Consider the following 15,173-nt stretch of genomic DNA (forward strand, 5'->3'; position numbering starts at 1 on the left):
GGCTGAGTGGCTGAGTGGCAGATTGGATGAGTGGCTGACTGGCTGACTGGCTGACTGGCTGGCTGGCTGACTGGCTGACTGGTTGGCTGGCTGGCTGGCTGGCTGGCTGACTGGCTGAGTGTCTGATTGGCTGAGTGGCTGAGTGGCTGATGGGGTGAGTGATTAGCGAGTTGGGGATCAGAAGTAATACAAGGATTTCTTAGGAGGGGTGAAGGGTAGGGGGGGAGGGGGAGGGGGGAGTGGAGGGGGTAGGGGAGGGGGGGTGGGGAGGGGGGGGGGGGAGGGGGGGGAGGGGAGTGGTGTAGGGGAGGGAGGGGGGGAGGGGGGTAGGGGATGGGGGGTATGGGGAGGGGCGTGGGGATGGGGGGCGAGGGGGGGTGGGGAGGGGGTGTAGGGGAGGGGGGTGGGGAGGGGGAGGGGGGGGGGACGGGGGAGGGTTGACTCAACTTTTTCCTTTAAGACAGATTTATGGCTGAGGTATATTTTCACTTTCCCTCCCAGCTCCTTGTCCTCATATCCCAGCTCCTTGTCCTCATATCCCAGCTCCTTGTCCTCATATCCCAGCTCCTGGTCCTCATATCCCAGCTCCTTGTCCTCATATCCCAGCTCCTGGTCCTCATATCCCAGCTCCTTGTCCTCATATCCCAGCTCCTGGTCCTCATATCCCAGCTCCTTGTCCTCATATCCCAGCTCCTTGTCCTCATATCCCAGCTCCTGGTCCTCATATCCCAGCTCCTTGTCCTCATATCCCAGCTCCTTGTCCTCATATCCCAGCTCCTTGTCCTCATATCCCAGCTCCTTGTCCTCATATCCCAGCTCCTTGTCCTCATATCCCAGCTCTTTGTTCTCATATCCCAGCTCCTGGTCCTCATATCCCAGCTCCTTATCCTCATATCCCAGCTCTTTGTCCTCATATCCCAGCTCCTTATCCTCATATCCCAGCTCCTTGTCCTCATAGCCCAGCTCCTTATCCTCATATCCCAGCTCCTTGTCCTCATATCCCAGCTCCTTATCCTCATATCCCAGCTCCTTGTCCTCATATCCCAGCTCCTTATCCTCATATCCCAGCTCCTTGTCCTCATATCCCAGCTCCTGGTCCTCATATCCCAGCTCCTTGTCCTCATATCCCAGCTCCTTGTCCTCATATCCTAGCTCCTTATCCTCATATCCCAGCTCCTTGTCCTCATATCCCAGCTCCTTATCCTCATATCCCAGCTCTTTGTTCTCATATCCCAGCTCCTTGTCCTCATATCCCAGCTTCTGGTCCTCATATCCCAGCTTCTGGTCCTCATATCCCAGCTGCTTGTCCTCATATCCCAGCTCCTTATCCTCATATCAGTTCTAATATAATATATTATAATGTCGAATATACTCAGTTGTAAGTCATGTCCAACAGCTCGTTTTCTAAGACATAAATATAGCATTTCTTCCCGGAATATTAGACCCAGTGAATGTTACAGTTGAGAATATATATTAGTAACAGACATAATGCCTCGAGCCTCGGAGCCTGGGATTATTCCCCAGTCTTGATTCTATTAGCGGTGTTGCAGAAATGTTTATTGTGTTGCTGGGTGTTGCAGAAATGTTTACTGTGTTGCTGGGTGTTGCAGATATGTTTATTGTGTTGCTGGGTGTTGCAGAAATGTTTACTGTGTTGCTGGGTGTTGCAGAAATGTTTACTGTGTTGCTGGGTGTTGCAGAAATGTTTACTGTGTTGCTGGGTGTTGCAGATATGTTTACTGTGTTGCTGGGTGTTGTAGAAATGTTTACTGTGTTGCTGGGTGTTGTAGAAATGTTTACTGTGTTGCCGGGTGTTGTAGAAATGTTTACTGTGTTGCTGGGTGTTGCAGAAATGTTTACTGTGTTGCTGGGTGTTGTAGAAATGTTTACTGTGTTGCTGGGTGTTGCAGAAATGTTTACTGTGTTGCCGGGTGTTGTAGAAATGTTTACTGTGTTGCTGGGTGTTGCAGAAATGTTTACTGTGTTGCTGGGTGTTGTAGAAATGTTTACTGTGTTGCTGGGTGTTGCAGAAATGTTTACTGTGTTGCTGGGTGTTGCAGAAATGTTTACTGTGTTGCTGGGTGTTGTAGAAATGTTTACTGTGTTGCCGGGTGTTGTAGAAATGTTGCAATAGTCTTAAGAGGCAACGCGAGGCTTGGGGGAAAAATTATGGAGGGAAAAACTCCTGTTAACTGTTGAAAATAATCTACTTGCATTTCTGGGGCTGACGGTGTGTGTGTGTGGGGAGCAGTGGGTGGGGCGTGGTGGCGTGCACACGCGTGCAGGCGTGCACACGCGTGCACGCCTGCATATGCACACACACATGTATACACTCACTCACTTACACACACACATGTACACACTCACACACACACACACACACACAGTCAAAGCGAAAAAGCAACCAAAATTACTACATAGCCATATAAGAAGGAAGATGTCGGTAAATGACCAAGTGACAAGACTGAGGAAAACAGAAGGGGCATATACAGAAAGCGACAAGGAAATCTGCGAGGTACTGAATGCAAAATTCCATGGAGTGTTCACAACCGAGCCTGAGCAGCTCCCATTGTTAGAAGAGATTACCCAAGATGAAAGACTATCAGATATAGAGGTGACAGCAGAGGATGTAATGAAACAGTTGACAACACTGGATGCAAATAAAGCTGTTGGACCAGACAAAGTATCACCGTGGATACTTAAAGAGGCAGCGCAGGCTCTCAGCGTGCCTCTGGCAATGATCTTTAATGAGTCACTTATGTCGGGAGAATTGCCCAGTTGCTGGAAGGAGGCAAATGTCGTACCGATTTTCAAAAAAGGTGATAGGGAGGAGGCACTTAACTACAGACCCGTATCACTGACAAGCATCCCCTGCAAAATACTTGAAAGAATAATTAGGCTAAGACTTGTTGAGCACCTGGAGAGCATTGGGTTTGTAAACAAGCACCAACATGGGTTCTGGACAGGGAAATCGTGCCTAACAAACCTTTTAGAATTCTATGATAAAGTAACAAGGATAAGGCAGGACAGAGAAGGCTGGGCAGACTGCATATTTCTTGACTGCCAAAAGGCCTTTGATACGGTACCGCACATGAGACTGCTATACAAACTTGAGAGGCAGGCAGGAGTAAGCGGAAAGGCCCTAGTATGGGTGAAGAACTACCTAACAGGAAGGAGCCAGAGGGTAATGGTAAGGGGCGAAAAGTCGGACTGGCGAACAGTAACAAGTGGAGTACCTCAAGGATCGGTGCTGGGACCAATCCTCTTTCTAATTTACGTAAATGATATGTTTACAGGAGTGGAATCATACATGTCAATGTTTGCGGATGACGCAAAATTAATGAGAAGAGTTGTGACAGACGAGGATTGTAGGATCCTCCAAGAGGACTTAAACAGGCTGCAGAGATGGTCAGGGAAATGGCTACTGGAGTTTAACACCACTAAATGTAAAGTTATGGAAATGGGATCAGGTGACAGGAGACCAAAGGGACAGTACACAATGAAGGGGAACAGCCTACCTGTAACGATTCGAGAAAGAGACCTGAGAGTGGATGTGACACCTAATCTAACTCCTGAGGCACATATAAATAGGATAACGACAGCAGCGTACTCTACACTGGCGAAAATTAGAACTTCATTCAGAAACCTAAATGAGGAGGCTTTTAGGGCGCTTTACACTGCCTACGTGAGACCCGTCTTAGAGTATGCCGCGCCATCATGGAGCCCCCACCTGAAGAAACACATAAAGAAACTGGAGAAGGTTCAGAGGTTTGTGACGAGGCTTGTCCCAGAGTTACGAGGGATGGGATATGAAGAGCGGCTGAAGGAACTGAACCTTACGACACTAGAGAAAAGAAGGGAGAGAGGAGATATGATAGGGACATATAAAATACTCAGGGGAATTGACAAAGTGGAAATAGATGAAATGTTCACACGTAATAATAACAGAACGAGGGGACATGGGTGGAAACTGGAAACTCAGATGAGTCACAGAGATGTTAGGAAGTTTTCTTTTAGCGTGAGAGTAGTGGAAAAATGGAATGCACTTGGGGAACAGGTTGTGGAAGCAAATACTATTCATACTTTTAAAACTAGGTATGATAGGGAAATGGGACAGGAGTCATTGCTGTAAACAACCGATAGCTAGAAAGGCGGGATCCAAGAGTCAATGCTCGATCCTGCAAGCACAAATAGGTGAGTACAAATAGGTGAGTACACACCCACACACACACACACACACAGACACACACACACCCACACACACACACACACACACACACACACACACACACACACACACACACACACACACACACACACACACACACACACACACACACACACACACACATATACACACACACACACACACACACACACACACACACACACACACACACACACACACACACACACACACACACACACACACACACACACACACACACACACACACTCGTAGCCTGGTGGATAGCGCGCAGGATTCGTAATTCTGTGGCGCGGGTTCGATTCCCGCACGAGGCAGAAACAAATGGGCAAAGTTTCTTTAACCCTGAATGCCCCTGTTACCTAGCAGTAAATAGGTACCTGGGAGTTAGTCAGCTGTCACGGGCTGCTTCCTGGGGTGTGTGTGTGTGTGTGTGGTGTGGAAAAAAAAAAAAAAAAAAGTAGTTAGTAAACAGTTGATTGACAGTTGAGAGGCGGGCCGAAAGAGCAAAGCTCAACCCCCGTAAAAACACAACTAGTAAACACACACACACACACACACAGTTGTAGGAGAGATGTGGCTCTATGAATCTACGTGTTTATGGTATTACGACCAAAGTGTGAGTAGCAGAAAATTTCCATTAATTTCCCTGGCATGAGTGAATTACGTTATACATTACATTAAGAAAAATAAACCATTCATTTTAATTTTCTGATTCCAAAATATTTAGAGGAGGGGCTGCTGCTACCTGCTAGAGGCAGCAATAGTCGGGAAGATCTGTGTGTGAAGGGTAGCGTGCTCTACCAGCTTGACTTTTAGCTACCCTGAGCAGCCTATGTTGCTCCCATACCTGAGGCTGGTCCCCCTGCAAAGTTGGCTGAGGCTAGTCAGCCTTAAACGCTGTGTAAGAATTGTCTGTTTATGCTAGTACGGACAAATTATCAGTAGCAGGAAATTTTTGTTCATTTCTCCGAGCTCAGTGAATAATGGTCCATATTACTATATGAACAAATACTATTTTCAAATGTTTCTTTTGAAAATATTTAGGAGTGTAGTGAGGGAGGAGCGGCGGAGATGGTGGTGGGGGTGTGCATGTGGACCAGCCACGTGGGTCTCTGTTGACTTGTGGCCACACCGACCAGCCTATGTTGCTCCCTCACCCCACACCGTTCACACTGCCAGTCTGGGTGAGGCGAGGCCCAGGAGTATGACCTCCAGCCTTGTACAGACAGGCATGTATAACATCAATAAACATGGCTAGTAACAATCCATTCAGTGAGCGAGGCGGGTATACCTGCCGCTCTGGTGGTCGGGTGTTCGAGTCTGCCACAACCCAGAGGTGAAGGATAGATGTATTCCTCCACACCACCTGGTGGGTAGTGGACACCCCTCACCTCTATCCAGCCCCCACCATAACCCCCCCATAACAACCCCCCATAACCCCCCCATAACCCCACCCCCCATAACCCCCATAACAACACCCCCATAACCGCCCCCCCCATAACCCCACCCCCCATAACAACCCCCCCCATAACCGCCCCCCCATAACCCCCCCATAACCCCACCCCCCATAACCCCCCATAACAACCCCCCCATAACCGACCCCCCATAACCCCCCCCCCCCTCCATTGATCACAACAGTAGCAACATTGCAAACATTGTCTGGAGTGTGAGTAATTAGCCACCATGGCTGAGGTGCAACACTGCTCCCTTAATTACTCCAAATGTTTACCATCCCCCTCCCCCCATCCCCCTTCCCCCTCCCTCCCCCCTCCCCCTCCCTCCCCCCCTCCCCCCGCCTCTCTCTCACCAAATACGTCACATTTTTAACGCAGTCGGCGGGAACACAATAGTTCCCGGCCGCATTAATGACTCATAAAGCACCGCGATGTAGACGCTCTCCCGTCAAGGGCTTCAACACGCACGGTGGCGCGCTTCCCGTCGAACTGGTTAGGCAACGCAGTTGTATTTATAACGTTCTTACCATAGTGTGGCACTGGAGAGACCCTGCTGTGATAGTGAGGCTCAGCTGGTGACGGAAGAGCTCGAGAAGACATGATCACAACCTACAAAATCCTCAGAGGAATCGACCGGGTAAACAAGGATAAACTATTCAACACTGGTGGGACGCGAACAAGGGGACACAGGTGGAAACTGAGTACCCACATGAGCCACAGAGACGTTAGAAGGAACTTGTTCAGTGTGGGAGTAGTTAACAGGTGGAATGCATTAGGCAGTGATGTGGTGGAGGCTGACTCCATACACAGTTTATAATGTAGATATGATAGAGCCCAATAGGCTCAGGAACCTGTACACCAGTTGATTGACAGTTGAGAGGCGGGACCAAAGAGCCAGAGCTCAACCCCCGCAAGCACAACTAGGTGAGTATACACAACCACAAACAACCACACCCACAAACAACCACAAACAACCACTCCCACAAACAACCACTCCCACAAACAACCACTCCCACAAACAACCACACCCACAAACAACCACAAACAACCACACCCACAAACAACCACATCCACAAACAACCACTCCCACAAACAACCACACCCACAAACAACCACTCCCACAAACAACCACACCCACAAACAACCACAAACAACCACACCCACAAACAACTACACCCACAAACAACCACAAACAACCACTCCCACAAACAACCACTCCCACAAACAACCACTCCCACAAACAACCACTCCCACAAACAACCACACCCACAAACAACCACTCCCACAAACAACCACTCCCACAAACAACCACAAACAACCACACCCACAAACAACCACATCCACAAACAACCACTCCCACAAACAACCACACCCACAAACAACCACTCCCACAAACAACCACACCCACAAACAACCACAAACAACCACACCCACAAACAACCACACCCACAAACAACCACAAACAACCACTCCCACAAACAACCACTCCCACAAACTACCACTCCCACAAACAACCACTCCCACAAACAACCACTCCCACAAACAACCACACCCACAAACAACCACTCCCACAAACAACCACACCCACAAACAAACCACTCCCACAAACAACCACACCCACAAACAACCACAAACAACCACACCCACAAACAACCACAAACAACCACACCCACAAACAACCACAAACAACCACACCCACAAACAACCACACCCACAAACAACCACACCCACAAACAACCACAAACAACCACAAACAACCACAAACAACCACACCCACAAACAACCACACCCACAAACAACCACTCCCACAAACAACCACAAACAACCACAAACAACCACAAACAACCACAAACAACCACAAACAACCACACCCACAAACAACCACTCCCACAAACATCCACACCCACAAACATCCACACCCACAAACAACCACTCCCACAAACATCCACACCCACAAACATCCACACCCACAAACATCCACACCCACAAACATCCACACCCACAAACAACCACACCCACAAACATCCACACCCACAAACATCCACACCCACAAACATCCACACCCACAAACATCCACACCCACAAACAGCCACAAACAACCACACCCACAAACATCCACACCCACAAACAACCACACCCACAAACAACCACAAACAACCACAAACAACCACAAACAACCACAAACAACCACAAACAACCACACCCACAAACAACCACTCCCACAAACAACCACTCCCACAAACAACCACAAACAACCACAAACAACCACAAACAACCACACCCACAAACAACCACTCCCACAAACAACCACTCCCACAAACAACCACACCCACAAACAACCACTCCCACAAACAACCACACCCACAAACAACCACTCCCACAAACAACCACTCCCACAAACAACCACTCCCACAAACAACCACTCCCACAAACAACCACAAACAACCACAAACAACCACAAACAACCGCACCCACAAACAACCACTCCCACAAACAACCACTCCCACAAACAACCACTCCCACAAACAACCACTCCCACAAACAACCACTCCCACAAACAACCACACCCACAAACAACCACTCCCACAAACAACCACTCCCACAAACAACCACAAACACCCACAAACAACCACTCCCACAAACAACCACACCCACAAACAACCACAAACAACCACAAACAACCACAAACAACCGCACCCACAAACAACCACTCCCACAAACAACCACTCCCACAAACAACCACTCCCACAAACAACCACTCCCACAAACAACCACTCCCACAAACAACCACTCCCACAAACAACCACTCCCACAAACAACCACAAACACCCACAAACAACCACACCCACAAACAACCACACCCACAAACAACCACAAACAACCACAAACAACCACACCCACAAACAACCACTCCCACAAACAACCACTCCCACAAACAACCACTCCCACAAACAACCACAAACACCCACAAACAACCACACCCACAAACAACCACACCCACAAACAACCACAAACAACCACAAACAACCGCACCCACAAACAACCACTCCCACAAACAACCACTCCCACAAACAACCACTCCCACAAACATCCACACCCACAAACAACCACTCCCACAAACAACCACTCCCACAAACAACCACACCCACAAACATCCACACCCACAAACAACCACTCCCACAAACAACCACTCCCACAAACAACCACACCCACAAACATCCACACCCACAAACAACCACTCCCACAAACAACCACTCCCACAAACAACCACTCCCACAAACAACCACACCCACAAACAACCACTCCCACAAACAACCACTCCCACAAACAACCACTCCCACAAACAACCACTCCCACAAACAACCACTCCCACAAACAACCACACCCACAAACAACCACACCCACAAACAACCACTCCCACAAACAACCACTCCCACAAACAACCACACCCACAAACAACCACTCCCACAAACAACCACACCCACAAACAACCACTCCCACAAACAACCACTCCCACAAACAACCACTCCCACAAACAACCACTCCCACAAACAACCACTCCCACAAACAACCACACCCACAAACAACCACACCCACAAACAACCACCCCCACAAACAACCACTCCCACAAACAACCACTCCCACAAACAACCACACCCACAAACAACCACACCCACAAACAACCACTCCCACAAACAACCACACCCACAAACAACCACTCCCACAAACAACCACACCCACAAACAACCACACCCACAAACAACCACTCCCACAAACAACCACACCCACAAACAACCACAAACAACCACAAACAACCACACCCACAAACAACCACAAACAGCCACAAACAACCACACCCACAAACAACCACAAACAACCACACCCACAAACAACTACTCCCACAAACAACCACTCCCACAAACAACCACACCCACAAACAACCACACCCACAAACAACCACTCCCACAAACAACCACTCCCACAAACAACCACACCCACAAACAACCACACCCACAAACAACCACTCCCACAAACAACCACTCCCACAAACAACCACTCCCACAAACAACCACACCCACAAACAACCACTCCCACAAACCACCACAAACAACCACAAACCACCACAAACCACCACAAACCACCACAAACCACCACAGAGACCAATATTGACCACATCACAGGCTGAACCTCACAAGTTATTATGGCAATTTGTAGCTTTTCTCATGTGTAAACTGGCTGACGGCCCGCTTAACGAGGCCGGTTAACCAGTCCGGTTAACGAGTGCAGGTTACTCGTTAACCGGGTACTGTGAGTTTCCGCCTCTAGAGTGACCAATAACAGCTGAGGAGTCAGAGAGTGTGTCCGAGAAGCTCGCTTCCCATTGGTCGAACATTTGAATACTGGTCCCGTGACGTCACGGCTCTTCCGGCCACCATCTTGCCCCAGAATGTTCCTAACCGTTATAGGCTTTCTCCCATAATATATTTTCTAGCCCAAATGGGTCAACCCGTTCTCGCACTTGCTTACAGTCAATATTGGCTTATTTAATAAGTGCATGTTACGGCCCTACTGGGACGCAACCGGGTTCTTCTCTGAAGGTAGTAGAGTTTTAGAATCCGGCCCCAAGTTAGTAGAGGCTTTCAAGGGGTGTGTTCCGTAATGCAAGTAAAACTAAAGGGGGAGGGATACAAATATTCCAATTTATATATATATATTCTCACCACCATAATTTAAAGTCATAAAAGGGAATTATTACTACACAATGTACAATGAGGTCTCCCTCTCTGAAGACGCTCAACACTCGGCGATGCTTCTTCTAGGTAGCCCTGGTCTCTGCTTCCGTGGCTCACGATGAATCCACGATAACTCTACAACGAATCTACCCTGGCCACAGGCCAGCCAAATCACAGTCCCACTGGGTGCCCAGTCGTGGAGGCCTTCAACCACAATCCAGCCTGTAGCTGGCAGGTACCGATCAGCTCCGCTGAGTTGGCCACTCCACGACCGATACTTGGGTTGCAAGCCCTAGCCCTCGTGTGATCCCGCTGATCACTCTCCTCACTAAGCACCACAGTGGCTAGTCTCTTCCACCAGCCATCCCCGGATAAGGCGATTCCCGACACTGCCACACCACAGGCAGACTAATACTCTCAACAGAGTTCGTCCGGGGGTGACTCACAACTTCTTCAGCAGACTCGTGGAGAGACCTTGGCTGCCTTGGGTAGACTGATTCGTTGTCCAACACAGCAGTCCCAGGTCGACTCTACAAGCAGACACGTCATCAGTACTGGGGATACTACCTGGGGCCACCAGGAAACATCACTTACAGGCTTAGACACAAACGTCCACCTCTTCACTCCATAGATGGCGTTGCTGTCTAAGCACCACCTCACCAGAGGTCAGCAGCGGCTACGTCATGAGCCGACTAGGACAGGCATCCAGCACTTATTGCTGGCATATCCTGTCACCACTAGATGGCGTTGTCCATGTGGGGTTTTCGGGAGCGGACTCACAGATGGCGTCGTCGTCACAGCTCCGTGCTCCGACGCTGCGGGTCCGTAACAGTGCATATGTGACATATTAATTGATTGTGAATATTTTAAGTTTACCTTGAAAAGCTTCATAGAAAACACCGACCTCACCTAACCTTCTTAGTATGTTAAGATAAAGATCTTATTGCTTCTAAATTACAATTATTACTTATCCTATACCGTAGGGTACAGGAGGAGGCCTGCAGTACACCGTCCTCTACCTACGTCAGACCTGCAGCTGAAGATACAGCCTTCAGAGCGGTAATTGGGGAGTGAGTTGAGGTTAGGTAACTACCGTGAACCACTCTTCAGAGATGACCGGACAAACAACTAACTCTTCCTAACGATCTACTCACTTCCGCCGCCAACTGTCTTAAACTACTTCCTCGAGCACTTAATGACCTCCTTCATCCTCACCTTCTCAAACTTTTACCTACTTTACTTTAACGTTAAGACAACCACAGCTGTTTGTTGTTAGCTGAGGTTGTCTGGTCGTTAGCTGAGGTTGTCTGGTCGTTAGCTGAGGTTGTCTGGTTGTTAGCTGAGGTTGTTCAGTCGTTAGCTGTGGTTGTCCGGTCGTTAGCTGTGGTTGTCCGGTCGTTAGCTGTGGTTGTCCGGTCGTTAGCTGTGGTTGTCCGATCGTTAGCTGTGGTTGTCCGGTCGTTAGCTGTGGTTGTCCGGTCGTTAGCTGTGGTTGTCCGGTCGTTAGCTGTGGTTGTCCGGTCGTTAGCTGTGGTTGTCCGGTCGTTAGCTGTGGTTGTCCGATCGTTAGCTGTGGTTGTCCGGTCGTTAGCTGTGGTTGCCCGGTCGTTAGCTGTGGTTGTCCGATCGTTAGCTGTGGTTGTCCGGTCGTTAGCTGTGGTTGTCCGGTCGTTAGCTGAGGTTGTTCAGTCGTTAGCTGAGGTTGTTCAGTCGTTAGCTGTGGTTGTTCAGTCGTTAGCTGTGGTTGTTCAGTCGTTAGCTGAGGTTGTTCAGTCGTTAGCTGAGGTTGCCCGGTCGTTAGCAGTGGTTGTCTGGTCGTTAGCTGTGGTTGTTCAGTCGTTAGCTGTGGTTGTCTGGTCGTTAGCTGTGGTTGTTCAGTCGTTAGCTGTGGTTGTCTGGTCGTTAGCTGTGGTTGTTCAGTCGTTAGCTGTGGTTGTTCAGTCGTTAGCTGAGGTTGTTCAGTCGTTAGCTGAGGTTGTCCGGTCGTTAGCTGTGGTTGTCTGGTCGTTAGCTGTGGTTGTTCAGTCGTTAGCTGTGGTTGTCTGGTCGTTAGCTGTGGTTGTCTGCTCGTTAGCTGTGGTTGTCTGGTCGTTAGCTGTGGTTGTTCAGTCGTTAGCTGTGGTTGTTCAGTCGTTAGCTGTGGTTGTTCAGTCGTTAGCTGTGGTTGTTCAGTCGTTAGCTGTGGTTGTCTGGTCGTTAGCTGTGGTTGTCTGGTCGTTAGCTGTGGTTGTCCAGTCGTTAGCTGTGGTTGTCTGGTCGTTAGCTGAGGTTGTTCAGTCGTTAGCTGTGGTTGTCTGGTCGTTAGCTGTGGTTGTTCAGTCGTTAGCTGAGGTTGTCCGGTCGTTAGCTGTGGTTGTCTGGTCGTTAGCTGTGGTTGTTCAGTCGTTAGCTGAGGTTGTCCGGTCGTTAGCTGTGGTTGTTCAGTCGTTAGCTGTGGTTGTCTGGTCGTTAGCTGAGGTTGTCTGGTCGTTAGCTGTGGTTGTTCAGTCGTTAGCTGTGGTTGTTCAGTCGTTAGCTGTGGTTGTTCAGTCGTTAGCTGAGGTTGTCTGGTCGTTAGCTGTGGTTGTTAAGTCGTTAGCTGAGGTTGTCTGGTCGTTAGCTGTGGTTGTTCAGTCGTTAGCTGAGGTTGACTGGTCGTTAGCTGTGGTTGTTCAGTCGTTAGCTGTGGTTGTCTGGTCGTTAGCTGTGGTTGTCTGGTCGTTAGCTGAGGTTGTCTGGTCGTTAGCTGAGGTTGTCTGGTCGTTAGCTGTGGTTGTCTGGTCGTTAGCTGAGGTTGTTCAGTCGTTAGCTGAGGTTGTTCAGTCGTTAGCTGTGGTTGTTCAGTCGTTAGCTGTGGTTGTCCAGTCGTTGTCCACAACTGGATGGCCACAACAGGATGGCCACAATAGGAGGGCCACAACAGGATGGCCACAACAGGATGGCCACAACAGGAGGGCCACAACAGGATGGCCACAACAGGAGGGACACAACAGGTGGGTCACAACAGGAGGGCCACAACAGGATGGCCACAACAGGATGGCCACAGTATGATGGCCACAACAGGAGGGCCACAACAGGATGGCCACAACAGGGTGGCCACAACAGGATGGCCACAGTATGATGGCCACAACAGGATGGCCACAACAGGATGGCCACAACAGGAGGGCCACAACAGGATGGACACAACAGGAGGGCCACAACAGGAGGGCCACAACAGGATGGACACAACAGGAGGGCCACAACAGGAGGGCCACAACAGGATGGACACAACAGGAGGGCCACAACATTATGGACACAACAGGAGGGCCACAACAGGAGGGACACAACAGGAGGGCCACAACAGGGTGGCCACAATAGGAGGGCCACAACAGGATGGCCACAACAGGATGGCCACAACAGGATGGCCACAACAGGAGGGCCACAACAGGAGGGACACAACAGGAGGGCCAGAACAGGATGGCCACAACAGCATGGCCACAACAGGATGGCCACAACAGGATGGCCACAATAGGATGGCCACAACAGGGTGGCCACAACAGGATGGCCACAGTATGATGGCCACAACAGGATGGCCACAGTATGATGGCCACAACAGGATGGCCACAACAGGAGGGCCACAACAGGAGGGCCACAACAGGATGGCCACAACAGCATGGCCACAACAGGATGGCCACAACAGGATGGCCACAATAGGATGGCCACAACAGGGTGGCCACAACAGGATGGCCACAGTATGATGGCCACAACAGGATGGCCATAGTATGATGGCCACAACAGGATGGCCACAACAGGAGGGCCACAACAGGAGGGCCACAACTGGAGGGCCACAACAGGAGGGCCACAACAGGATGGCCACAACAGGGTGGCCACAACAGGGTTGCCACAACAGGATGGCCACAGTATGATGGCCACAACAGGAGGGCCACAACAGGATGGCCACAACAGGATGGCCACAACAGGGTGGCCACAACAGGATGGCCACAGTATGATGGCCACAACAGGATGGCCACAACAGGATGGCCACAACAGGAGGGCAACAACAGGATGGACACAACAGGAGGGCCACAACAGGAGGGCCACAACAGAATGGACACAACAGGAGGGCCACAACAGGAGGGCCACAACAGGATGGACACAACAGGAGGGCCACAACATTATGGACACAACAGGAGGGCCACAACAGGAGGGACACAACAGGAGGGCCACAACAGGGTGGCCACAACAGGAGGGCCACAACAGGAGGGACACAACAGGATGGCCAAAACAGGAGGGCCACAACAGGAGGGACACAACAGGAGGGCCACAACAGGAGGGCCACAACAGGAAGGCCACAACAGGAGGGCCACAACAGGAGGGCCACAACAGGAAGGCCACAACAGGAGGGCCACAACAGGAGGGACACAACAGGAGGGCCACAACAGGAGGGGAACAACAGGAGGGCCACAACAGGAGGGCCACAACAGGATGGCCACAACAGGAGGGACACAACAGGAGGGCCACAACAGGAGGGGAACAACAGGAGGGCCACAACAGGATGGCCACAACAGGGTGGCCACAACAGGATGGCCACAGTATGATGGCCACAACAGGAGGGCCACAACAGGAGGGCCACAACATCATGGCCATAAATTGGTTGATAAATTCAATACTAAAATCATGTGATTTATTTTCCAACACTTCATAATTATTTTAATTAGAGTAAACTGCTTATTCTACACTCATTAGTTAAGTGAAGACTGTACTTGACGACTCCCTTGTTCTGTCCCAGTGTCTGTCTCTCTGTCTCTCTCTGTCTCT

General features: G+C 50.0%; 1 protein-coding gene across 1 annotated transcript in view; it reads left to right on the forward strand.

Moving 5' to 3' along the window:
- LOC138364785 (dynein heavy chain-like) overlaps positions 1 to 13,427 on the forward strand; it is a 33,610-nt gene extending 20,183 nt beyond the window's left edge. The window contains exon 2 of the mRNA XM_069324759.1: positions 11,674 to 13,427. Within this exon, the coding sequence (XP_069180860.1) occupies positions 11,674 to 13,427 (1,754 nt within the window). The remainder of the gene's footprint in view (positions 1 to 11,673) is intronic.
- Positions 13,428 to 15,173: the final 1,746 nt, after the last annotated feature.

This window comes from Procambarus clarkii, chromosome 14 (assembly GCF_040958095.1).
Source record: "Procambarus clarkii isolate CNS0578487 chromosome 14, FALCON_Pclarkii_2.0, whole genome shotgun sequence".
Classification (NCBI taxonomy): Eukaryota; Metazoa; Arthropoda; class Malacostraca; order Decapoda; family Cambaridae; genus Procambarus; species Procambarus clarkii.